The following is a 26393-nucleotide window of genomic DNA, read 5'->3' as shown; positions in this document are numbered from 1 at the left end:
ATATGATACGCAACCTGCCAAAACATTGCTTTAAACACCCACCCTTTCATTTGTTAGCCAACTAAGCCGCCTCCATACACACACCTGCCTAATCATGCGGAAATTACGATTCGCCTACCACATCTTCCTCTTCTGGATAATGTTTTTTGTACGGCCTCGCCATGCATCAGTGGATTTTGATTTTGTACGTCAACCATCACGGCCCTTGGTTCTCACCCCTCATAATCGTCCTCAATCACATCCTCAACAGGTATAGACGCATGCAGCTCTAATTTTCTAATTTTTTTAACTGCAAATTACGACATTATTGTGTAACGTGGGACTTGCACAAAATTCGGAATGTACTCCAACTTAACATACAGCTTGATACAACGGGGTCCATGCTCTTTGGTTATGGTATATATTATCTATTGAAATCACACATATTATTATTATTATTATTATTATTATTATTATTATTATTATTATTATTATTTTGTTTATTATATATTCTTTAGGTTGTTTATATACGGAACCTGTCTATTAGAATTCACGTTTGGTTAATATTTGAAAAGTCTTCAATTTATCAAACACTTGTAGGTGCATGTGTCTTTGGTCGGAAAGAATTATATGAAGGTTTCATGGGTGACCGACGAAAGCGGTGTGCCCACTACGGTTGATTATGGAACAACTCCTGGGAAATATGACTCGTCTGCCACCGGAGAACACCTGTCGTACCACTATTTCTTCTATAGTTCTAGCAAAATCCACCATGTCACAATTGGACCACTTCATCCGGCCACCACATATTATTACAGGTGTGGTGGCTCCGGCCCAGAGTTTAACTTTCGTACACCACCTGCTAGCTTTCCCATTGAGTTTGCGGTTGCTGGTGAGTACCCATTTAGCATCCGAAACTCGTTTTATTTTTGTGAAGTTTTTCTAAAAATGGGACGATTTAAAAATAGTTTTCAAATTTGGTGCTTTTTTTAATTTTGTTTCGGAATTTGAAAACCTGGCGGTGCCCGGACATTACGGTTGGAAAGCGGGCGCCGACAACAAACATTCTTGATAGGTTTTATGTGCACGTGGCGTTCAATTATTAGCATAGAATAAATAGATGCACTGGTTGGTTTTGGCCTGAACATAATATAGCCCGTGGGATTTGGATGTACATTTATGGAACAAGAATGATTAAAGTGGCCATTTTGTTCATTTTCTAAATGCACAAAGCTATTTGGTATTTTTATCTACAACTTATATAGACAAACATAAATTATTTTGTTTACAACGTATTTTTAATAAATTTGTATTGAAATGTGATAAAATATAAGGGATGCATATTGGAATTACAAAATACTTTCGAACAGCCCATTTACAGATTTATACACTTCTGCTAATGAGTATTATATTTTGTTATAAATAAATAGGTTACTTAAATTTCCTGCTTGTATTATACAATTTCCATGGACACAGGTGACCTTGGACAGACCGGATGGACGACCACAACCTTGGAACATATCGATGCAACAGACTACGATGTTTTACTCCTCCCCGGTGATCTATCTTATGCAGACACACAACAACCACTTTGGGACTCATTTGGGCGTTTGGTAGAGCCATATGCTAGTCGTAGGCCATGGATGGTGACTCAAGGGAACCATGAACAAGAAACCTTTCCATTCATCTACCCAGATGGATTCAAAGCCTACAACTCCCGCTGGCCCATGCCATATCAACAAAGTGGTTCAGAATCAAACCTGTATTACTCATTTGATGTGGCGGGAACGCACATCATTATGTTGGGGTCTTATGCAGATTTTAGTATTGATTCAGCTCAGTATAAGTGGTTGGCTAATGATCTCTATAAGATTGATAGATCGCGAACGCCATGGATTGTCGTGATCAATCATGCCCCATGGTATAACTCAAATTTGGCTCATCAGGGAGAAGGCGAAAGCATGAGGGTCGCAATGGAGGAAATGTTATATGACTCCCGTGTCGACATAGTTTTTGCTGGCCATGTTCATGCATACGAACGCTTTGTAAGCCATCTGAATTTTACTTTTGTTACGGGTTTCTTTTGTATAATTGTTAAAGGCCGATGTGTTTGATTGGAAGAATCCTTTTTTATTAACATTTTTCTTAACGTTTGTAGACGAGGATTTACGACAACAATGCTGACATGTGTGGTCCTATATACATAACAATTGGAGATGGAGGGAATAGAGAAGGCCTCGCCATGTTGTAAGTTTCGTCATATAAAAAACTTTTACCTCTTGCATCCTAGAAATACTCAAAACCGGATACATTATTACTATATATATATATATATATATTCAAAGCTTTGACAATAGAAATTTTATAAAACTAACTAGCTAGAGCAAACTCTTTTGAACGTCTTACGAAGTTTAGAAATTTATCATGATATCTAATCAATTTCAAAATATACATTTTACTGATAAAAATAACTTTTAATTTTTGGATAAATTAATTAGTTTTTGTGACTAACATGAAAAAAAAACTAATATAAGAAAGTACAATCCTTCATTAATTATTAAGAAAATTGGAAATAAATAATTACACCTTTTGTGTATTGCCAATAATAATCGCACCTCTAAAAATCACTAGCAACGGTCCCACCTTTTAACTACTTTTGTCTCACTGGTTCCCCGTTAAAAAATACTTAACGTCGTTATGTTTTTCTCTAGTTTCAAACCGATGTTTTAGGGCTTTTGATCGGAAGAACGATATGAGTCGAGTGATGTAAAACTTATCTCGAAACGGTGATTCAAATAGCTTGATTTTTGTTAATTGGAAATTCAAGCACCCGAATTGAAACATTGTTTCGTTGTTTGGATCACCATTTCGAGATAAGTTTTACATAGGTCGACTCGTATCCTTCTCCCGATCAAAAGCCCTAAAACATCGATTTAAAACTAGGAAAAAACTTAATGACGTTAAGTATTTTTTAACGAATTAAAGGATCATTGTGAAAAAATAATTGAAAGGTGGGACCATTAGTAGTGATTTTTAAAGGTGTGATTATTATCGACCAGTACACAAAAGGTGTGTTTATTTATTTCCAATTTTCCTAATTATTATAATTTTATCCTTCAATATTTACCATAGAATTGAATACTGCACATGCAAAATACCTAACAAAACAACACAAAAATAACCTGAATCTAACATTTAGATAGAGAGATACCAATCCGAAAGTTAATCTAACATTTAAATTTACCGGAATTGAACATTTACATGCAAATCGCAAATCAAAAGTTAATCCGACTTAATTAGCATAAAACGCAAAAACCCTAACTGGAATTGTCTTATTATCAACAAATCAGTTGTGTGTAAATTAACCTAGCTACTTAATTAACCATTGAACCAGACTAGATTTATAATACTATAAAACACAAAAACCCCAAATGGGTCGGATGATGGCAGGTGTTCGGGTACGGGCACGGATAAGCATGCAACCCAATTAACCTACTTAATGAGAATTTTTTACCAAACTAGTATCGGTGAAAAAAGTATTTATCATTTTGGTGATCCATAAAAACTATTTATCAAACTAGTGTTTTTCATTTGTTTTATATTCATCTTTATTTTTAAATTCTTTTATTGGAGTCTTTTAATTTTTTTTTATTTAGTTAATCGATTATTTATTTTTTTATAACATAATGCTTATGTATATTTAATCCATCAATCCAGTATCTTCTTTTTTATATATTTTCTTATCAGTCAGCTTTTCTTTTTCTTTCTTTTCTTTTTTTTTTTCACTAATTGTTATAATTCTTTTCTTCTTATTTTATTTTTTATCTACTATTGTCAAATATAAAAACAAATAAATCATCTAAATAAATTCAAAATGAAATAAGAAACATAAAAAAATAACCAAATATTAAAACTTAACCTGCTACAAGCCACGAGTCTCAATATCAAATATAAACGAAAATATGAAATTCAAAGAACATAAACAAAAAGGCAAAAATGCCACATGAAGTTGAGTCGCTACCGATCTCTACAACTATAAACAAATTTAATTAAAAGTGTGTAAAATAAACTGAATATGCTACACTGAACATATTTAAAACGAAAAGAATCCAGAACATCAGTACCAGTTAGGTTCCTTACCGTACCGGAACTTAACCCGGCCAAAAATAAATTCGTAAATGAACATATTTAAAACAAAAAAATAACATAATTTGGTAAAACCCAGACGTTGCGATGATTATTCGACGTGGATTTAATCGTTATCGGTTATGTTCGTCAAAGTTTCGAAACTAAACCTAAAAAATAAAATTCATAAAATGAATATATTTAAATAAAAACAAAAAATAAATACATTTGAAAACCATAAAAAAAGAAACAAAAGAATAGCGACGAGATAAAAAAAAAAGATAAGAAAAGTTTGGTTGATAAAATATAAAAAAAGATTAACTAATATAAAAATAATAAAAAAGAAACTCTAATATGATGATTTAATAATAAAAGATGAATAAAACATAAAGGAAAACACTAGTTTGGTAAATAGTTTTCATGGAACACCAAAATGATAAATACTTTTTTCACCAACATTAGTTTGGTAAAAAATTCTACTTAATGAACCATTGAACAAGACTAGATGTATAATAGTAAGGACCAAAATAAATTAATGGTGCCCACGTTGGAGTCTTAATAATAGCTTTTCCAAACATCGGGACCGACAGTATTAACCAAAAAAATTATACAAATATTACACTTTGCACAAACGAAAATGTTGACATAGATACATGCAGCAGCCAAATGATACGTTCGACGTTCCCATCCTACCCACGTTCTCCATCATTGCATTATTATTTCAAATTAGCATCTTTCATTGGTGTACTTGCATTAGATTAGGACCCCATGTTTACCATAAATGCATTCTGCATGTAGTTGGTTAATCACCTTTATTTGCTTGTTACCTATTTATTTCATTTGAAGCATTGAATGAAGAGTAGAAAAAGATTAATCATAAATTTTGGTTCCAATGTGTTCTCTATTTTTGTCTTTTTTCTTTTTTTTTTTTTTTGAAGAATAGACATCTTGAATTGACTTTCTATCATCGAACATGAAATTTTAAATTGGGAAGGGAGGGGGGGGGGGGGGGGGTTGGGATATTAAAAATTAATAATAATTCATACTCGTAAATTTTTCAACGGCTTTACGTAAGACTGGATAAGCATTAATTTATCTTCTAGTAATTCCACTTAGTTATAGTCGTCGTCATCATCATCATTGTCGTCATCATGATGATGATGAAGGTCATCTCTGAAATTTTAATTGTCCAAGAAGAAAACTTGAAAATGCCCTTATAAAAATAATTCCCTCCTAAAATGACTCAATAAAACATATTATTAGGTTACTAGTTTTATAGGCCGTGTCACACACGTGATAATTCAAATCATAAAATTAAAAATAAAACAAATAATTACATAACATATATGAAAAAAATGTATTACATCTATGCTTGTATCTATACTATGTGTACATAAATTAATTTTATTTGCATCTTAAAATTATTTTTTAAAATAAACTTAATAAAAAAATGCTCGTGCAAAAACGTACCCGAGAATATTTCTTTCTAATGAAAAATTCATTCTCGGTGCCATATATGTATAATTGAAAGACTTTTGGTTATGAACCAATTTCGGAAATAAAGCTTCTCATACGATAGTAGTTCTAACCACTCAGGTAGCGTTTGGTATGCATGAATGATATGTGGAATGGAATTATTCATTACGTAAGAATGAAAAAAGTGGTGTTTGGTTGCTTAATGGAATGAAATCATCCATTACACATGGAATCATATTCCATCAAAGCCATTCCTTCTTACCCCCCTTCTTTTTTTTCATTCAATTCCTCCTTCACCCTACATTCTCAACAACACCATCACAACCTAACAACAACAACTACCACTACCATCGCCATCACCGACACCTTACCGGCACCATCGCCACCACCACCACCACCACTTTACCACCAACGCAACCACCGCCACTGCCGTCGCCACCATCATCACTGTAACCACTAAAAACATTGTCACCGCCCCGCCTGACCATTATCGCCACCCTACCATCACCATCACTACCAATGCTACCACCGCCACCCCCACCCCCACCGTGTCCACTGCCACCACCATTTTCATCACCGAAGCTAACACCACCACCATCGCCATTGCGATTTTATTTTTGTAAAAAAAATTATTTTGAGATAGGAGTGTTTTAATTATTTCTATTTCAATCATACAATTTTTTAGGATACCAAACAACATAAAGTAATAATTCATTTCATTCCCATAGGTTAACCAAATAAAACAAAGGAATGGAATGATCCATTTCATTCCCTTGTCCATTCCATTCCTTTTTCCATTCTATTCCCTTTTCATTCCATTACCTCCAACCAAACATACCCTCAGTCTAAATACAAAAGGAGGGTCACATTTATTGATATATTTATCAATTTACCACTCATTAAAGGAAAGTAGAACATTAAATTGTAACAATGGATGTTCTTCAAGAGCTATGTTTTTCTGAGCTAAACTATGAAAAAGATTTTGATAAGTTTCAGAGAACTTCTCGACTTTGTCATAATGACAACATAAAAAATAACATGTTAACCCATTTAATTTTGTGAATATTTTGTTTAATTTGAGTATAGTTTTCCATGACATGCTTCCCGTACAACGTTCTGATCACCATTGAAGGAAAAATTAATGTTAACATAAATATTTCAAAATTAATAAAAGTTAGGAGCATTAATAGGCATGGGGGTGGTATGTCGAAAGTGTTCGCAGTCTTTTTTTACATTTTAATAGTTAAGGGAAAAATAGTCAGTTTGCCAAATCCCAAACCTTTTGATTATTTTAAAAAATGCCCTTAAAAATAAATTTTAAACCCGAATCATGTTTAAAATTCTAACTTTCATACTTTTGACATTTCAAAGTCAACACTTTGAACCCATAACAAATTTGACGATAAATCTATTTTGCATTCTCAAACTTTTAAAAATACTCAAAATTTTCATTTTTGACACGTAACAAATTTAGACCTAAATGTAGTTAATTTGTACCAAATAATCTATTTACCAACTTTTGACCCATAATATCAAATTTAAGTTTCATAAAAAACCCGAAACAATTTTCATTTAAGAAACATGATTTGTTGTTAATTTTTGAAATTCGTCAAGTATTTTGAAATATGTAGTAAAATAATATGTTAATATTTATATTTATAAATATATATATATATATATATATTATATATATACAGTGTAAAAGGAAAGTGAATAATTATTGATTTATTACATATATTATGGTAAATTAGTTTTGGAAGGAAAAAATTATGAGAATTAATCAAAACATGACAAGTGTTCACATTTATTTTACTTTATTAGAATAGGTAGATGTAAAAGTTCATTACATAATTAATAGGCCCTAGTTCGGTAATATACTATTAAATTGTTTAATGTTTAATGGACTTGTTTAGATTTTGGGGCTTTTGTTGGTTCATATAAGCCATTTTGAACCAAGTTCATTTATTAATGTTAAAAATATATTTATATGCGTGTATATTACTTGTTTTATAATTTTGTGCATCAGCCGAGCCTTGTAAGAGGTCTTAAACCGCCATGATTATTATTGATAGATGAAATTTCAGTTTTATGCGACTCTTTTGTTTCTTAAAGTGAATTTTCAACTAGGTTAGAATCCGTACGATACATGGGTGGCTAAAAAAGTACAAAAAAAAATGAATTTAATAATATTTTGCTAACATATTTTATGGATTTATATTATAATCATCAATGTTTCATGATAAAAAAATTACAACTAATAAAAACAGTTTAATAACACAAATAATAAGATATAAACAAATTTGTGTGAAGTATATGTGGAACCGATCGAATCGATATGGTTGATTATTTTAATTCAATTTTGACTTATTATATTAAGAAAAAATGTTAGAAGTTGAATGTAATTTATTTTAATTTTGAATTATTTTGTCAATAACTAATTATAAGAATGCAAGTTATTTATAGAAAGATATATATTGTTTTAATATTATAGCAGATAATAAAGCTGTATAATAATTTAAGTTACAAAAATATAGGAATAAAAAAATAGTACATATTCTATTATTATAATATTAATAAACTAACATAAAATTAAAATACAGTTTAAATTAAATTAACAAACTATCAATTCATAGAACCTAACAAATAAGAAACAATATAAAAATAAAAGCTTTTATAAATAAAGATTATGATTCCGTAATGCTATCTGTATTTTAGTTAACTAAACTAATATACAAAGTGAAAAAATTACTTAGATTGACCCTTTTTTTTTAACTGTGAGACTCTATACTCAAATATGAGTTTAAGTTTAAGATAATGAGCTAGATTTGGTTTGAAATTGTCCCATTGACCAAATTTAAAATTAGGTCATCTTCTCTTTATATCTCTTACCATTCTGATAGAGCCGTTGATGTTGTATATGTGGCCTCCTCACCCCTACTAAGTTCAGCCCTACAATTGTGAGTGCATATGTTGTTGTATCAATATATGCGTCGCATATGTTATGCGCTCACAACATATGTGTCGCATATGGGCACATATGTTGAGTATATATATAGGTTGTTTGTTTTCATTTAAATTTTAATTTTTCATTTGGAGCAATAAAATTCCCTATCCTCTTTTTCGTTTTTAATTCGTGTTTTCGTTTTTGTACGATTACATGGTAACAGAGCATGATTATTAAGGTCTGCTCTTCGTTTTAAACCGGGTTTTTCAATCTTTTCTCCGGTTTTCTCTTTTCATCAGCTATTTCCTCTTGTTTCTTGATCTCTTAATCATTATCTTCATCTTGTTCCTCTTTCAACTGTTTTTTCCTCTTTTTTCTTCCATTAATGTCTTCCTTTCATCTCTTTTTCATATTATTCTGAGTTTTCACCGTCAATATTCCATCTAAATCTTTCAAAATTTTCTTTTCTTGTTCCTAAACCTTTTCTCAAGGTTTCAGACCTTTCCTCTACCAATTTCATCTATTTTGATCCTTTCTTTTCTTGTGAACTTACACGCCACATAAGTCTTAAACTTATACGACACTAAGTCCATTTCATAATTATACACCGCATATGTTATGCGGCGCATAAGTCCCTTTCAAGCGCATAAGTCCCTCTTTTCTTCCTGATCAGCGCATAAGTCTCTTTTTCAATCATTTTAATTCGTTTTTTCGTGTTCTCCTAATGGAAACCCTTCACACTACTATTGGTTTTCAAATGCTCTTTATCTTCATCCGTCTAATCACCCTGGCATGATTCTGATTTCAAAATTCTTTGACGGAAATGGTTTTGAAGCTTGGAAACGAGCAATGTCCATTGCTCTTTCCCCTAAGAACAAACTTGGATTCATTAATAAGACCGTCTCCATGCCAGCTAATCAAACACATCTTGCCCTCTGGCAAAGATGCAATGATATGGTGATATCTTGGATTCTCAACACTCTTAACCACGATATTCGTGATAGTGTTTTGTATGCCGAAACAGCTCAAAATCTTTGGAATGAGCTTAACTCTCGGTATGGCCAAGCAAGTGGTGCCAGAGTTTATTAACTTCAAAAGAATCTTTGCCAAATTTTCCAAGGAAGTAGTGACATTGCTACTTATTTTGCTAAAATAAAATCCAATTGGGACAAATTGAATGTTGTCAACTCCATTCCTTCTTGCACGTGTGGGGATGCTCATGCCTTTGCTAAACGAGAGGAGGATAAAGGCTAATTAGTTCAGTTCCTTTTTGGACTGAATCCAAGCTATTATATGATCAAAAGCAATATTTTGATGATGCAGGCTCGTATTGATCGTGCTTATGGGATCTTGATACGAGATGAAAAACAGAGAGAAATCCACAGCACCAACACTGATTTCACCGCATCCTCTGCTTCTATGCATGTTAATGCTGGAGGACCTGTTAGTGGTGGAACTGGAGAAAACAAAAGAAATTTGGTATGTACTCATTGTAAACGGAATGGGATTCGGTGAGCAAATGCTATAAGTTGATTGGATTTACAAAAGATTTCAAATTTACTAAAGGAAAGAGGTTTGCTAACCTTGCTGAGGAACAAGGAAAAAGTGATCAAAATCAGTCTGATCAGCAAGGAACCACTCAGAAAACAGTATCATGACTTGATGGTTTTGTCGCAGCAAAACAAACTTCAACCTAGGCCTTCTAATACTTATGCTGCTAACAACCATCAATCATGATTCTTTCTAAGGTATAATGTCTTGCAATTCTTCAATATGGATCATTGACACTAGTGCAAATGATCATATGTGTCATGATCAAAATTTGTTTTCAATCGTTTCCTTTCTACAAAATCCAATTTTTATCACTCTTCCTAATGGCACCAGTGTTACTGTTCATCAGTATGGGATTGTACCTTTAACTAATAAACTTTTTTTTGGCTAAAGTTCTTTTAGTACCACATTTTAGAAATAATCTTCTTTCTGTTTCAAGATTATGTTCTGATACTGAAGGTACTGTTTTTTTTTAAAAAAACAATTGTGTTTTACAGACCCCTTTTCTGAAGAGCCCTCTAGTTCTTGGTGAAATTCTCAATAGCTTTTACCTTCTTGAGGCAACCAAGAATTTTGCTGATAGTTCTTTCTTTTCAATAAAACTTGTAATTCTGTTGTAACTGTTGAAACTTGGCATAATCGTTTAGGACATTTGCCAGTTTACAAATTGAAACAATTACCTTTCATTTCTAATACTTCTTTCAAATCTATCGAGCATTGTGACATTTGTCCTAAGGCAAGACAATATAAATTGCCATTTCCAACTAACTCTACATCTTCTAGCAAAATTATTGAGCTAATTCATATTGATGTTTGGGGGCCTTATCATACAGCTACTTATAATGGTTTTATATATTTTTTAACCATTGTGGATGAATATATCAGAACCACTTGGACACATTTGCTTTCCACTAAAAGCAATGCATTTCCTATTCTTCAATCCTTCATTGAAATGGTTACAAATCAATTTGGAACCACTGTGAAATGCATTCGGTCTGATAATGATTTTGAACTAGGGACCGGATTAGTTCAGCGTGCTTACTTATTAAGTAAAGGCATTATTCATCAAACTACTTGTATGGCTGTCCCTTAACAAAATGGTATTGTTGAACGAAAACATAAACATTTGCTTGAGACCTCGAGAGCTCTAATGTTTCAATCTAAACTTCCGGTTTAGTTTTGGGGTGACTATGTTTTAACTGCAACACATTTGATTAATTGGTTTCCCACTGAAATTCTTAACAATAAAACCCCATATGAGGTTTTAACATGAAGAGTTCCCTCTTATGCTCACATGAAGTCTTTTGGTTATCTTGCTACGCTTTCACTTTGAGTCATGGATGAGGCAAATTCAAACCAAGGGTTGTTCCTTGTGTTCTTCTGGGTTATCCTCTTGGTAAAAAGGCTTACATATTATATGATCTTGACATAAATAAGGTCATCATATCAAGAGATGTCGTTTTCTTTGAAGCTTTATTCCTTTCAATCACAAACACTAAAGAAAATTTTGTTTTTCCATCCATTGACATCATCAAACAATTCTTTGATGATCCTTCCTCTGCTTCCGCTTCTAATTCGATTCCCGATTCCATTCCTAATCCTTCTGCTATTTTTGATACTTCTGATCTTCCTTCTAATGATCCATCTGTTAGAAGGTTATCTAGAACTTCTGTTCCACATTCTTATTTGAATGACTATGTCTGTAATAACTCTGATTCTTCTCACTATTGCTTTCACACTATCACTAATTCGTGCTCCTCTTCTGTGTCTTGTTGTTCTTCTCAACTCCTTCCTTCCAGCCAATTTCTCACCACAGCTATTTCTGAATTACATGAGCTTACTTCGTATAAAGAAGCTTCAACTATTCCTGCATGGCAAGATGCCATGAACGCAGAGTTTCAGGCTCTTGAAAATATTGGGCTGTTGTTGATCTTCCTCCTGGAAAGAAGACTATTAAAATCAAATGGGTGTTTAAAGTTAAATACCGAGCAGATGGCACGGTTGAACGTTGTAAAGCACAATTGGTGGTAAGAGGAGATACTCAAAAGGAAGGGATTGATTATACTGATGCTTTTTCTCCTGTTGTCAAAATGACCATCATTCGAAGTCTTGTTGTTGTTGCTACCAAATGAAGTTGGCCTCTTTTTCAACTTGATGTTAACAATGCTTTTCTTCATGGGGATTTAGATGAAGACATTTATATGCTACCACCGCCTGGTATGGAACTTCCAAATCATCAAGTGCTTAAACTTCAAAAATCCTTATACGGTTTAAAACAGGCTTCTCGACAATGGTATGGGAAATTGTCATCTGCTTTAGAGACAAGAGGGTATATAAGTTCTTAGAATGATCACTCTTTGTTTTCCAAATCAAAGGCTCCTCTTTAATTTATGTCGTCGTATATGTTGATGACATTTTGGTTACTGGAAACAATTTGGAAGAGATCAATGATATTAAATCTTTTCTGGATTCTTCCTTCAAGATTAAAGATCTGGGGACACTCAATTACTTTTTGGGGATGGAGGTTCTTTATACCACTAAAGGTGTCATTATGTTTAAACGTAAATTTGCCAAAGACATGCTTATAGAATTTGATACTTCTAATATGCCTATCACCAGTTCTCCATTACCTCATCATTTACAGTTGAAAGCTCATGAAGGTCTTGTTATTGCTGAACCTTTACAATATAGGAAACTTGTTGGTAACTCAATTACGTTACTCACACAAGACCTGATACTGATTTTGTTGTTTAGTTTTTAAGTCAATTTATGCAAGATCCACGGCTCCCTCATTGGACAGCTGCTCTTCACACTATTTCGTATGTCAAAGGAACTGTATCTCAAGGACTATTTTTAACAATAACCCTTCTTTTGACTTAGAAGCTTTCTGTGATTTAGATTGGGCGGCTTGTCCCAATACTCGATGATCGGTCAGTGGGTTTTATATTTCTCTTGGAGGTTCTCCAATCTCTTGGAAATCTAAGAAACAACCCACTGTTTCTTTAAGTTCTGCTGAAGCTGAGCATCGATCGCTTCGCCATGTTACTGCTGAGCTTGCATGGTTAACTAGACTTCTTACTGAGTTTCATGTCCCTAATATCACTCCGGTTAACCTCAAATGTGACAGCCAAGCTGCAATTTATATTGCCAAGAATTTTATCTTCCATGAGAGAACAAAGCATATAGAGATTGGTTGCCATTTTGTTCGCGAGAAATTACAAGAGGGTCTCGTCAATCTGATACACACGAAGACTACGGACCGGCTTGCTGATCTATTTACCAAGAGCTTTCCAGGACCTACTTTTCATGAGCTTTTGCGCAAGTTGGGGTTTTCTCAACCTCCAATTTGGGGGGAGGGGGTGTGAGCGCATATGTTATGCGCTCACAACATATGCGCCGCATATGTTGAGTATATGGAATTTATTTCTGGGTCCAATGGAATTCATAGGTATAGTAAGAAGCCCTATAAAATAGAGATTTTTTCTTTCGACCAAATTTCAATTGTTAATACGATATATAAGGACCGTTACTCCAAAGAGTATTACACCCTTGATCATGAAATATCGATTGCTTGTTGAACCCTGTGAATTGTGTGAAAGTAGGATACTGCAAATTCGGGAGTCAAAAAGTTTTATAAAACGTTCTTGGTGGAAAAAAATGTAAATGAAAGATCCCACTAAATTGAATTGGGTCCAGAAATCTAAGAAATAGTGAGAATTCTTAATCTCTCTCAATATCTCTCTCAATTCTAAAATCCAGGACTTGAATTCATGTTCTATCATAGGTTTTTTGTTTTCATTTGAATTTTAATGTCAATCTTGAGGAATAAAATTCTCTCTCCTCTTTTTCGTTTTTCTTTCGTGTTATCGTTTTTATACGATTACATCGGTACACCTGGCCTTCCCCTTCTTTGCGCAGGCTAGAGCAATACCAAGGTAGTTTTGTCAACATTTCGTTGACCCCCTTTAAGTGGGCCGTCAAGTAGTTCCGATTTTGGGCTACAGATTCGATTGAGCCTTTTATGCTACAAAAAAACGTTTCGAGAGGGTGTTAGGCAGCCCTCCATAGTCCATTAATTTTGTTTTCTTTCGTCATGATTTTCCAAACACATAATAACATTTTAGGCATGATGCTTCCAGACATTGGCAAAGCCGCTTCGGTTGCGTCGGTTCACCCAACACCATTTTTTTTTCTTTTGCATTTAATTTAGAACATATAAAACGAGAATTTCAAAGGAATTCAATCTCGATTTACAATTGAACTGGTTGTTTTTATGAAAAAAAAATTGAACACTTTTCCCTTAAATATTTAACTAAATAAATTCCTTTCATGTAACTTTCACAACTAAAAGAAACCAAATTATGTTTTTAAATAAGCTCATATCTTTTATCTGTTACAAGATGTTATGTTATTTATCCGATAACAAAATAATATTGATCTTAGACAATGTGTAATGGGCGGTAATGGGAGCAACATGTGGGCGATTTGGAGAGAGACACCCCCGGGTGTTAAGAAGGGCGACACGGGGGGCGGGGGTTGACGAATATTTGTCGCCGTTCCATGTTTGAACATGATATTATTATAATATTTTGTGTGTGTAATACATTTATATATATGTGTATATATATTGGGCTACAACACCACTACACCCCTAAAATGAAAATCACTCATTCGTTGACTTGGCACCACGTGCCGAAAATCGTCCTTGTCTCCACTACACATAGCCTAAGAAAAAGTTTCAGGACTTTGCCACCTCTTCTGGATGAATTACTTAAATAGATCATATTTAGTAATTGAAAATTACAAAAATAGATCATAATCAGCAATCCACTTGTGGCCAATTAGTGGTAAGAAGATTTTGGTTTTTCAGTGGAGACCCAAGTTCAATTCATACTTGTGTAATTTTTATGGATATTGGTAATAAAAGATTTGAGTTAGGCCCTGCGAAGTTGTCAGTTTGAATCCCAAGGACACCCGAGTTTTTGTCCGATCGTGTGTTACACCAAAGAGTTATGCTCTTGCGGTGGCACTACGGCTGTCTAGTGGCCATCGGCGATTTGGTTTCCCGAGGAACGCCCAAACCAAACTCTGAAGTTAGCATGAACCTGGTTAAGACAACCTAGTCTGTTCGAAGTGGGACAACAGGGCTATCCAAATTAAATAGGGCGATCTAAACACAAAAAAATAAAGTCGCTGTTACAAAAAGAAAAAAAATTGAAAAATGGAAAAGGCAAAGGCTGTGAAATTAGGAAATTACTCCCAATTTTACCCAACGAAGTATTATATTTAAAATTTAGGGTATTATATTCCTAACGCTAACTTATCAATATTTACTCACTAGGCTGTTAAAATATAATTCGTTAAGAACAATATACTATTTTTCGCTTCGCAACCTGCTAGTATTTGTTATTGACACATCTACAACAATTTTTTTCTCACACTTTTATTATATATGTAGATACAAAGAGCCTAAGCCTTCATATTCAATATTCCGAGAAGCAAGCTTAAAACATGGTCGATTGAGGATGATGAATATCACACACGCTCATTGGTCATGGCATCGTAATAATGACTCCAGTGCAGTGGTTGCCGATGAGACTTGGATTCAAAGTTTGAGTTCATCACCATCATGTATTCCTAAAGTAAAAAAAGTACAACTAACACAAGGAAATGATGAGCTTTGAATACTTTGTTAGCATTTTCAACTGTTACGCTTAAATTCTTGTTTTAAGATGCAAAAGATATATATTTATTATTGTTGCTATTTAGATTAGTAAATATAGTATACATTTAGTTACAAATCTTGTATAATTTACAAACTTACGTTTTACTTTCACTTTCATTTTCATTCTCATTTCTCCACCAACCACTACAAGATATCGATCCTATGGTGATGATGAGAGTCTGGGTTGTGGTAATGACATGTCTTCGCTATAGCCTATATAAACCTATGGCGGCAACAAATCGTCGTTATTCCCCTCATAACCAAAGGATTGTACGAAGAGGTGCCTTTTGATGTTTCCACAGCTACAACTGTCCGGACGACAAGTCGTAACCAAAGACTTTGTTGAGAAAGCAATGGTTTAAACTTAAACAACCTAAATGTTAGGGGTCTATTTTATTTACTATGGTCCTGACAAGTATTAATCGGGATCTCTGACGAACTCCGGTATCCTGAACTAACTATTTCTCTATTTTATTTATCTTTGCTTGCAGGTTACTCATATAGTTGTAACTGAAACGGCTAGTAGGCTATGTCTTGCTTGATTTTCAGAAGAATAGTCAAAACACACGTGAGAAGAGAAGAAAGAATCTTATAACAGTCACAAGATAGGGATTCCGGATTTATCTCACATTTAGTTATTTCTTCTTCTTTTTCTATAAAAAGAGGCGGTTGTAAACGGTATAGAACACGAAATCAATTACTAACACACTCATTGTTCTTTATCAGTCATTACAACCATCACTTGATATGTAATCATCTTTTTCATTAATTAATATGAGGCAGATGTATAATTTTCCCCTTTCAAGGTTTTTTTTCCAGAGATCTCTACCGGGACTTCCTTGCTATTTCTTCTGTCAACCCTTTACTTTACTGCAATTACTTGTCATTTTTGTGAAACACACTACAATACATTCAAAGCTTGATCACTTAATTTCTCTGATAATTTTTGACAAAAACAGTTTGACCGTGGGGCAAGTGGTGTTTTTAATCCTTAAATCCATCATAAAATTCATTTTAAATCACCCTCTTTCCAAACTTTACTCGAAAATGGCATCCCAATCCAAATTCATCGCTTCCTCAGTGCCATCTTCCACCTCTGGAGTTTCACAATCTCTTGCTCTTCCACTAGCTGTTCAGAGGAAGACCACCAATGCCGAAATACCCACCGTAGGATCTAAAGGATCAACTAGCATGCTTGCCCCAGCTATAAGGCCTTCTGCTAGCATGGTTGTTCAAGGATCTGGACCTCCCATTGTAATACCTGTTCTTATGTCTAACAATGAAATATTTGATATTTTGTCGCAGATGAAGGAGCACAGGGAGCAACAAAATGTGCCAACACCTCTTTCATGAGGGAGCTCTAAGATATTAGGGCTCAAGGAAAAAAAAACAAGCTGAAGAAGTGGTTATTCCACTCCAACCCAGAACCTTGAACTTCAAGGCCTCGGGATCCCTAGAGAACCTCTATGATGATTTCTTGCCTATGCAATCGGCTACTAGATCAAGCGAACCAATTCAAGCTACAAGGACCACAAGGACCAGGGACATTGGTGTAATTTTGGGTCCTAAGCCAGAAATCCTGACACTAGTAACACTATTCTTCATAATAATACTATCATTGTGACTAATGTTGAAACTTCGTAGGATACCTATATAAGTCAAATAATGCAAAATGAGCTGCAGAAGCTAAAAGTCTTGATCTCGAATGTTCCGTCATAGTCCAGCCAATCCCCGAAGCAACTTCTAATAGCCAAAAATATTCACACCTCGTATCTCTAGCTCTGAGATCCCAAGCGGTTCCAGACTCCCACCACGAAGTTACACGAGGGGACCACGGATCCTGAAGAGCATGTCGCCCAGTATCGTGAGAGGATAGAAAAAAAATCCCATCCCCCAGGATCTCAAGGAGGTTTTCTTATGCAAAGGATTTTGTTCGAACTTACCAGAGCTGCCTTAAAATGGCTCCTAAATGTTCTACCCTTCTCTATTCAATTTTTCTCTAATCTAGTTAACTTGCTTAATAACTAGTTTTCGTGCAGAAGAACCTTTGAAAAGTTAGCAAGTGACCGGATAGACAAGGATAGTATGGTATTCTTGTGTATAGTTTTCGATATTCCATGCAAGCATCTGGTAGTGTGCTATGCTGATATGGAGGACCGTTTGGATCCTTTATTACGAACATTGACCTTTACTGGGTTAAAATTACTTGCCACTAGGTGATAACATTTGATATATACATGCAAAGAATGGCCTTTGTTAGGCTAAATATATATACTATCCTTGGTATATAGATGCAAGAACATATGCGTGTGATAGATATGTGCTATTTGAAATACCTGATTAACAGCTAATGTGATTCCTTCTGTGATTAGTTATATAGTGAATTATTATTCATTGCGGTATGATTGGTTATCATTATAGAATGGCCCCGAAGAAAACAAACACATGATCTGAGGCAGTTGTGGCCGAGTTGATTGTTTGGCAACTGCAGACAGTAATTCCGAAAATAGCAGCGCGATTCGCTGCTGGCATTCACACGACAATGAATACAAACTAAATGCTAAACACTAATACGGCCGCGAATACTATTTCGCCACCCAATACTAATATAGTTACAAATGTTATTCTTCCGATAAATACGAACATTGTCATGAATAATACTCCCCCACCGAACACTAATGCTACTTCCAATTATAATAATCGCCCCCCACTAAATTTCTTTGGCAACAAAAATCTCCTACCGAACGTGAATACTAGTCGTAACAACTGCGATCCTTCACGACGGGAATATTCGTTTAAACAATTTATGTCGTGCAAACCAATAAATTTTAGTGGTACTAAAAGATCAAATGGGTTAGTAAAATGGATTGAAGTGATAGAGTCTGTTATTAATACCAGAATTTGCCTATCACATATGTGGTAGAAAACGATTGTACGAATTCGAGAAGAAGAGACAACCAACTGCATGACATGGGCAGAACTTAAAACCCTTATATCGAAACATTTTCGTCCAAGAAATGAAATCTGGAAATTAGAACACAAATCCGAGAAATTGAAAATGAAAGGTGTGGACCAATTGGAATACACGAACCGTTTTTAGGATCTGGTTCAACTGGTGCCATGATTAGTAGCCGGAAGTTGGGAATTTAGTTAATTCAGTTAGCCACTTAGAATGCCGTGACACAAACCGGTGTGGTAGCTTTTGATTTGGGCAGAAATGGTATGTTGAGAATACTCGGGGAATCATCTAGTACAAAATGAACCTATCATGAAACAAGGGTACACGAGGTACAACCAATTAAACGTGCATGCCGTACAACTCAAACCGATACTGCGATCAGTTTTAATTTCGAACCATGAAGAATTCCGATGAAAAACACATAGAAGATATCCTCGTAGTACGTGAATACCTCGATGTCTTTCTACTACCCGAATTACCACCGACCTGACAAATTGAATTTCGTATGGACCTAATCCGGGAGCAGCCCCCAAGGCACCTTATCGATTGGCACCCTTTGAAGTACAAAAATTGTCCATTCAATTACACGAATTATGGGATAATGGTTTCATACGTCCCAGCTATTCTCCTTGGGAAGCACTGATGTTGTTTTTGAAGAAGAAGGATGGAAGCTTTAGGATATGTATTGATTACCAGGAACTAAACAAAGTAACCATCAAAAACCGATACCCCCTCCCACGAATAGACGATTTGTTAAACCAACTCCAGGGAGCGAATTATTTTTCAAAAATTGACCTTCGATCCGACTACCATCAAGTTAAAATACAAGAGAAAAATGCTTACTATGAATTCTTAGTTATGCCTTTTGGTTTGACTAATGCACCCGCAGTTTTCATGGATCTCATGAACCGAGTTTGTAACCGTACCTCGACAAATTTGTTATAGTGTTTATTGATGATATTTTAATATATTTGAAAACCAAGGAGGAACACGAGCAACATTTACGAACAATCTTGGAATTATTGAGGCAGGAGAAATTATATGCCAAGTTGTTCAAGTGTGAATTTTGGCTACAAGAAGTACAATTTTTAGGGCATGTTGTTAACCGACACGGAATTCACATAGACCCGAGCAAAATCGAAGCCATTAAAGTTGGCAAGCCCCAAAGTCACCGAAAGAATTCGCCAATTATTGGGACTAGCTGGGTATTACTGGCGCTTTATTTAAAACTTTTCCTGTATAGCCCAACCTTTAACCCTCTTAACCCAAAAAGACAGAATCCATGATTGGGGAGAAGAGCAAGAAATAGCTTTTTAACTATTGAAAAAAAAATTATGTCAAACCTTGATACTAAGTCTCTCAAAAAGACTCGAATATGAGGCAAAGAAGACGGGTGGAGTTATTGAATGATTATGATTGTGAAATTCGTTACCAGCTAGGCAAGAGTAATATAGCAGCAGATGCCTTGAGTAGAAAAGACAGAATTAAACCACTGAAGGTATGAGCACTTGGAATGATTGTCCAAACTAGCCTTCATGATCAAATTTATATCGCCCAAAATGAAGCCCTAAGAGAATAACACTTAGAAAACGAAGACTTGCACGGGAATGAGCAAATCTTTAAAAAGAAAACATATGAAATTCTATACTTCAAAAGCCGAGTCTGGATTCCAACTCTTGGTAACTTACGAGACTTGGTCATGGATAAAACACATAAGTCCAGGTATTCCATTCATAGTCACACATGTCGGTAAATGCCTGACTCATGCTAGAATTAAGGTAGAGTATCAAAAAAAAAAAAACCTCTGTAATTGTAAGTACTTGGAAAGGATCTAGACCTTATGATTACAACGATACATGATGTTTAGGTATATGATTAAAGTTGATATACGTTATAATCGATATGAATGATATGAGAGAATAAATTGGCAGAGTAACGAGAGAGGATTAATAAAACAAACTGGAAACTTACATTAATGAATAATTTACAGAATATATATAGGGGATGACCACATTCGTTAACTTAACAGTTAACGAATGTGTCATTCGTTACATTAAACCATACGAATGAACTCTTCATTCGTTAATACATTTAACATATAACGAATAGCCCTCATTCGTTATCTCATTCGTTAATCTGGGTTAACGAATGAGCTTACAGATTAGACGAATGTGTTACATTCGTTACGGGGTAACGAATGTAACATTACACTAGAGCGAATGGCCCATTTAGCCATATTTACATTAAGATCCCTATACTTTAAACTAATTACATTAATGCCTTGATAAAGACTGAGACGTACAAAACGTGTATCAACAAACTCCCCCTCTTCTCGAGCTCTTTATCATACTTTAGTGTTGAAACATCTTTGTCTTCCAATCAACACAGCTGTGAATCTTGTATGCTTAGCAGACACGAACAACCCTCTGAAACTGCATTGCAAGATCATAATCCTTTACATTAGCGAATCTGATCTGACTTGTGAATAACACGTCGTTGTCAGACTCAGATAGATTGACCAGCCACATCGGATCAATTACACGTAACGTCTTCGTGCGTGAACCCTGGCCATAAACAATAACCGCTTCACCTGTGAGATTATCATAATACCAATAATTAAATGAGGTAAAGAGACTCTGAGGGAATATCTTCATCGGAACCCTCTTCATCGTCTTCGGCGGCTTCACTATTAAGATTAACTTCCTCCATCCCATGCGTGCATCTATCTCGTCAATATATTTGTGTGTCGGCACCTGAGGCTGGAAGAATTTGAAACCAAAGCGGGTTTCATGCAATAATTGCCAGTAGAACCAGCTAGCCCATTTATCGTCTCCACGATTAAAAAACGGACGATTAGCTAAGGTTCGTACATCCCATCGAGGCATAGATAAAATATCGTGTGGGCATTTGAAATAATAAATACCGTGCTCCCACTTAACGATATATACCTTAAGATCTGAATCGTACTGCCAGGCCACCATATCACCTTTAACGTCTTTAGCAGGCTTGTACTTCTTCATCTGGTATGCAGATTCCCGAGCTTTCTAAACTTTCACATCTTCTCGGTCATGATATCTGAAAGTCTCGATCATCTTATTCATCTTCTCAACGTTATGCTCAAACATACCATCAAAAGCACGTTTCCGCTTCTTCTCTGTAGTGGACACATGGCTCGATTCTGCAGCTTTTAACTTATCTTTTCTTCCTGTAATCGACGCTCTGCCGCATTGAAATGCTCAGTTGTAAAGAACGGAATACCTGAGTCATTGTTACTATCTGTGTAAAACTCCGGATATTCTTCAGCAGTAACATCTTCCACTTCCACTTCTTCAAAATCAGGTACATTCCCGTGAGGAATACCTGTATCAGTACTATCTTCCATCTCCACATCCACGTTCTTACCCAATTCCTCAATCTCATCATCATTTAGATCCAGAAGCAAGGCAATTTGTTCTTTCGTTAAAGAATGATCAACAAATTCACCTTCTTCGATCTCATCAGCATTCACCATACTGTATACAATCCCGTCCATTCCTACAAACAGAAGCATGTTAGCCGGAATAACATCTATTGGCTTGGCTCTCCTGTAATCTTTATATGGAACAATTTGTAGATTAATAGCTTCAGACCCACCACCAACATTTGCATCAGTCTTATTACCTGCCGACGGTGTCGAATTTCCGCCCGGTTGCTGATCTACCCCACCCCCTGCACCATCCTGATCGTCTTCATTAGTTTTCAACTTCTTTAATTCATCTTCTTTGCATGTTAGTTGAAGAATAATCTCATCCTATTTGTCTAACCTCTCCCCCCTGAGCAGCAACTAGGGCTCGAAGTTCCTTATTATCACGCTGAGCCGATAGAAGATGCCACAGCAAATTCCATTGCGCTAGCTCATTTGAAGCTCTGTCTGCTTGCATTTGAGTGTGTTGTAAATGCAACAGATTCATCATGTGAAACCATTGAGCATGAGGAGCCATGTGATAGAAATTAGGATGCACTGGTTGCATAGGACTCTGAGGACGACTGGATGACATAAAAGAGTGCTTAGGCCTCGGCAACGGTGTTGGAGTAACAGGAGTAACAGATGTCGTTGGCTGTAGTGTAGGCATCTGTGCCAATACAGTATGTAATATGTCTCCAAAATGAGGATCAGGCCTCACAGTAGTAGCCAAAGTCAAAGTTGGAGGCATTGAAGACGTAGGCATCTGCACAGGTGTTGGAGAACGAGGAAAATCTGTCATTGTAGTAGGAGTAGGAGATCGTGGAATCTGTGGAACTGGAACTGGAACTGGAGAAGCAGTAGAAGAAATAATAGGAGTAGAAACAGCAGTAGAAGGCACAAACAGCTGACTCGGTATCTCAATACCCGAACCCTTTCTAACTCGTTGTTTCTTGACTTTCTCCCCTTTTTCCGTCATCGGTTCTTTACCTTTACGCTTACGCTTCTGTTCATAACTTAACTCGGCTTGTGGTCATGGACCACCATCACCACCATTATCTCTTCCATCATCACCATCACCACCTTCACGTTCTGAATCGGAATTGTCATGAGCACAACGATCATTAGGTGGCGTGACATAATCAATATTCGCTAGATGACCAATCAAATGTTTATACCTTGGTCGATCTGCCAAACTCTGACCTTTGTACGATCTCAAACGTCGCATCGTCTCATCATTCATATGATCTAGCTTCATCACGTCTGCTTGATCTTTTTCCTAAGTCAGGCACGAGATCATTTATCATCATTTGTAAAAATCTGGGATACATTAAGAACTTATGTCTGCTGGTGATGTTTTCTTTCAAATGATAAAAAACCAATTTGGAGAAATTGAATGGTTTATTCAGCACTAGAGCCATGAATGCAGATTGTAGCATCACCCTGAACTCGTCGAAACCTCCTTTCCGACCACCCATGCAATGAATAAGAACATGAAGCAGATACTTGTATTGTTCACACAAGTTCGCTTTGTTGTACATTGATTTGCCTAAATCTCCATTATACTTTACTCGGCCGAATAATCCTATGATCAACGCTCGATCGAACTCACACCTATCATCAATAGTATCGTTAAAACCCAGTGAGTCTCGTATAACCCCAACATCTATCACTACCCGCGTGTTCTGAACAACCGCTTCAATATGATTTTCCGTTTCATTAATTCTGGCTGTATTCCAGAATTCCCTGATTATTTTCTGATAAACGATTGTTCGGGTAGAGATGGCCTTGTAGATTCTTGAGCGGATGAGAAAACTAATCATACCCCCAAAGATAGGATTATCTTCAAAGTTCGGCTCTAAAAACGCACATATGTTGTGGCTCTTATTCCAAGACAGTGCCATTTCTGTTAAGAACAAACATACATTAGTATAATATTCCAAAATAATCAAACTATTTAACAAATGACAATCACATTCGTTAAAAACTGTAAACGAATGGGACATTCGTTATACATTAAAAGGTTCATTCGTTATCTTTAACGAATTATCCTTAATCGTTAACCTATTCGTTACAAGTAACGAATCAAATTTAACGAATCACTCTGATTCGTTATACTTTAACGAATCCAATCTGATTCGTTATGAATTTAAACAATCCATTCGTTACCTTAACGAATCAGACAGTCATTCGTTAGCTGTCTTAACGAATCAAGCTACATTCGTTATAAAGATAACGAATCATGCTTCATTCGTTATAAAAATAACGAATCAATCTAGAATGTTTGTTTGACTAATTTGAGAGTCAAAATACAAACAATTTTGACTATTTATAGTCAAAAGCGTCGTGTTCATATAAGAATCTGTTAAAATTCCAAACAATCTGTACGATTAACCATTGAGTTTGTGTTCGGAAACCAAGTGCATGTAATAATCCATCAATTATCGATTCAAATGTAATCTCATATACGAATATTATCGATTTCTAATTATTCAATTAAGGTTCACGTCTTTAATGAATCAGTTTGACACTTAAACCACCGATAAATCTTCGTGAAACACATATGACGATTATCGTATTTACTTGCTGATCACAAAGATAACAATCAATTAGGCAAATATGCAAGTAATGGATTCTGATGAAATTTTTACAGAGTTTCGTTTAGAGAAGGCAATGGAATAGGAATTAGGCGAAGGAACCGTCATTCGTCTAACCTTGGGATTATATCCAATAATTTCACTTGAATCGAGGTCATTCGTTCAAAATTTGAACTAACGAATGGCCTCATTCATTAACTGTTGAATCTCATTCGTTAAAATTTTTAACGAATCTTCTCTCATTCGTTAAATTGTTAACGAATAACTAAGAATAAATAATTCATTCGTTAATCTTTAACGAATAATACATTAACCATTCTCATTCGTTAAATGTTTAAACGAATGTCTTCCATTCGTTATGCACAACGGAAGCGAATGTCTATATAGCGAATGAGATAACTCATTCGTTATATTTAAATAACGAATGGCTTTACATTCGTTAAACATGTTAACGAATCACCAAACCTCCTTAACGAATGAGAAAAATAATTTCTCATTAAGGAATTAAATAATCATTAAAAACCAAATTAGGGTTTTCAAATAAATTAAATTAATCAATTAAATCCAAATTAGGTTTTAATTGTATACATTAAAATTCCCGATCAACAAATATCGGTACTGATTAACTTAAACGGATTTTTATGTTAAAACATCAATTGTTACCAATTGAAAATACGTTAAGCACGATTTAACTTAAACTTTTTCCGGGGTTTAACTCTTTTTCCTTTTCTCAATGGTTAATTCGCTAGCTTGGCAAATCGAAACTAAAGCAGAAGAATAAAAAGAATATAAAATCTTTTTGTATATTTTGAAAATTTTCAAGTAACAAAGAACTAAACACAGTAAATGAAAAGTAGTACATATTTTTGTGAGTTCAGCAGGGAATCATATTGACTATTAACGTCCTAGACTACACTTCAATTTTGACATTATTATGCACGTAACCCAAAGATGATTGCAGATATAATTGTCCACTTTAAACTTTAGACAGATCCGTCCGTAACTTTACGATACATTTTAAGGCTCAATTAAGCACAAATCTTATGTGGAACCCACCTGTCAGACACAGTTTCATATCTCTTATACAGTGAATTTCATATGTACATTTTTCAGTTTTCTTTGAATTGATTAGCTGTGACTCATACAAAAATAATAAAAAGAAAATAAAGCAGAAAGTTATAATTTTCCCTTAAGATCGGTATTACTACACGCAGATAAGGTTCCATTTTAACAAAAATAAAAAGATAAAAATAAGTTGAAGTTGTACAGGCCTTAACCCCTAGTTCGATACATGACTTTCACACGTTTGTGCTTATAGTATACGCATAGGAGATCCAAGGCTTGTACGAAACACCAAGAAAATAAAGCAGAACATTAAAATATTAACCCTCAGGTCGGATAATCTTATCGCGCAGGAGAGGATCCAATATTTGAACAAAAAAATAAAGAAAAAAAATTAAGTTGAATTTTTTTGCAAAATAAAAGATAAAACAAAGCAGAATTTTCTTCAAAAATGAATGCATGCACACACAACAATCTTTAAACTTTTTGTTACTTAATACGGATATTAACCATGCATCAAGATGTACCACCAC

General features: G+C 34.9%; 1 protein-coding gene across 1 annotated transcript; it reads left to right on the top strand.

Annotated features, from left to right (window-relative positions):
* The first annotated feature begins 94 nt into the window (after positions 1 to 94).
* LOC143543146 (purple acid phosphatase 22-like) lies at positions 95 to 15779 on the top strand. Its single transcript, XM_077035535.1, has 5 exons — positions 95 to 250; positions 580 to 871; positions 1456 to 2024; positions 2138 to 2226; positions 15534 to 15779. Exons 1-5 carry the CDS (start codon positions 95 to 97, stop codon positions 15757 to 15759), a joined length of 1332 nt encoding a protein of 443 aa, XP_076891650.1. The 3' UTR covers positions 15760 to 15779.
* The last annotated feature ends 10614 nt before the right edge of the window (positions 15780 to 26393 follow it).

Source organism: Bidens hawaiensis, unplaced genomic scaffold (assembly GCF_021521415.1).
Source record: "Bidens hawaiensis isolate Kalapana, Puna unplaced genomic scaffold, B.hawaiensis_p1.1 tig00013072_1, whole genome shotgun sequence".
NCBI classification, from domain to species: Eukaryota; Viridiplantae; Streptophyta; class Magnoliopsida; order Asterales; family Asteraceae; genus Bidens; species Bidens hawaiensis.
This window is presented reverse-complemented; position numbering and strand designations above follow the sequence as displayed.

What these genes read in the sequence shown, in the direction of transcription:
- LOC143543146 (XM_077035535.1), top strand. Translation starts at nt 95, where the DNA reads ATGCGGAAATTACGATTCGCCTACCACATCTTCCTCTTCTGGATAATG. An exon ending in CTCAATCACATCCTCAACAG is followed by an intron (nt 251 to 579) that starts GTATAGACGCAT and finishes AAACACTTGTAG; the next exon opens with GTGCATGTGTCTTTGGTCGG. An exon ending in AGAGAAGGCCTCGCCATGTT is followed by an intron (nt 2,227 to 15,533) that starts GTAAGTTTCGTC and finishes TTATATATGTAG; the next exon opens with ATACAAAGAGCCTAAGCCTT.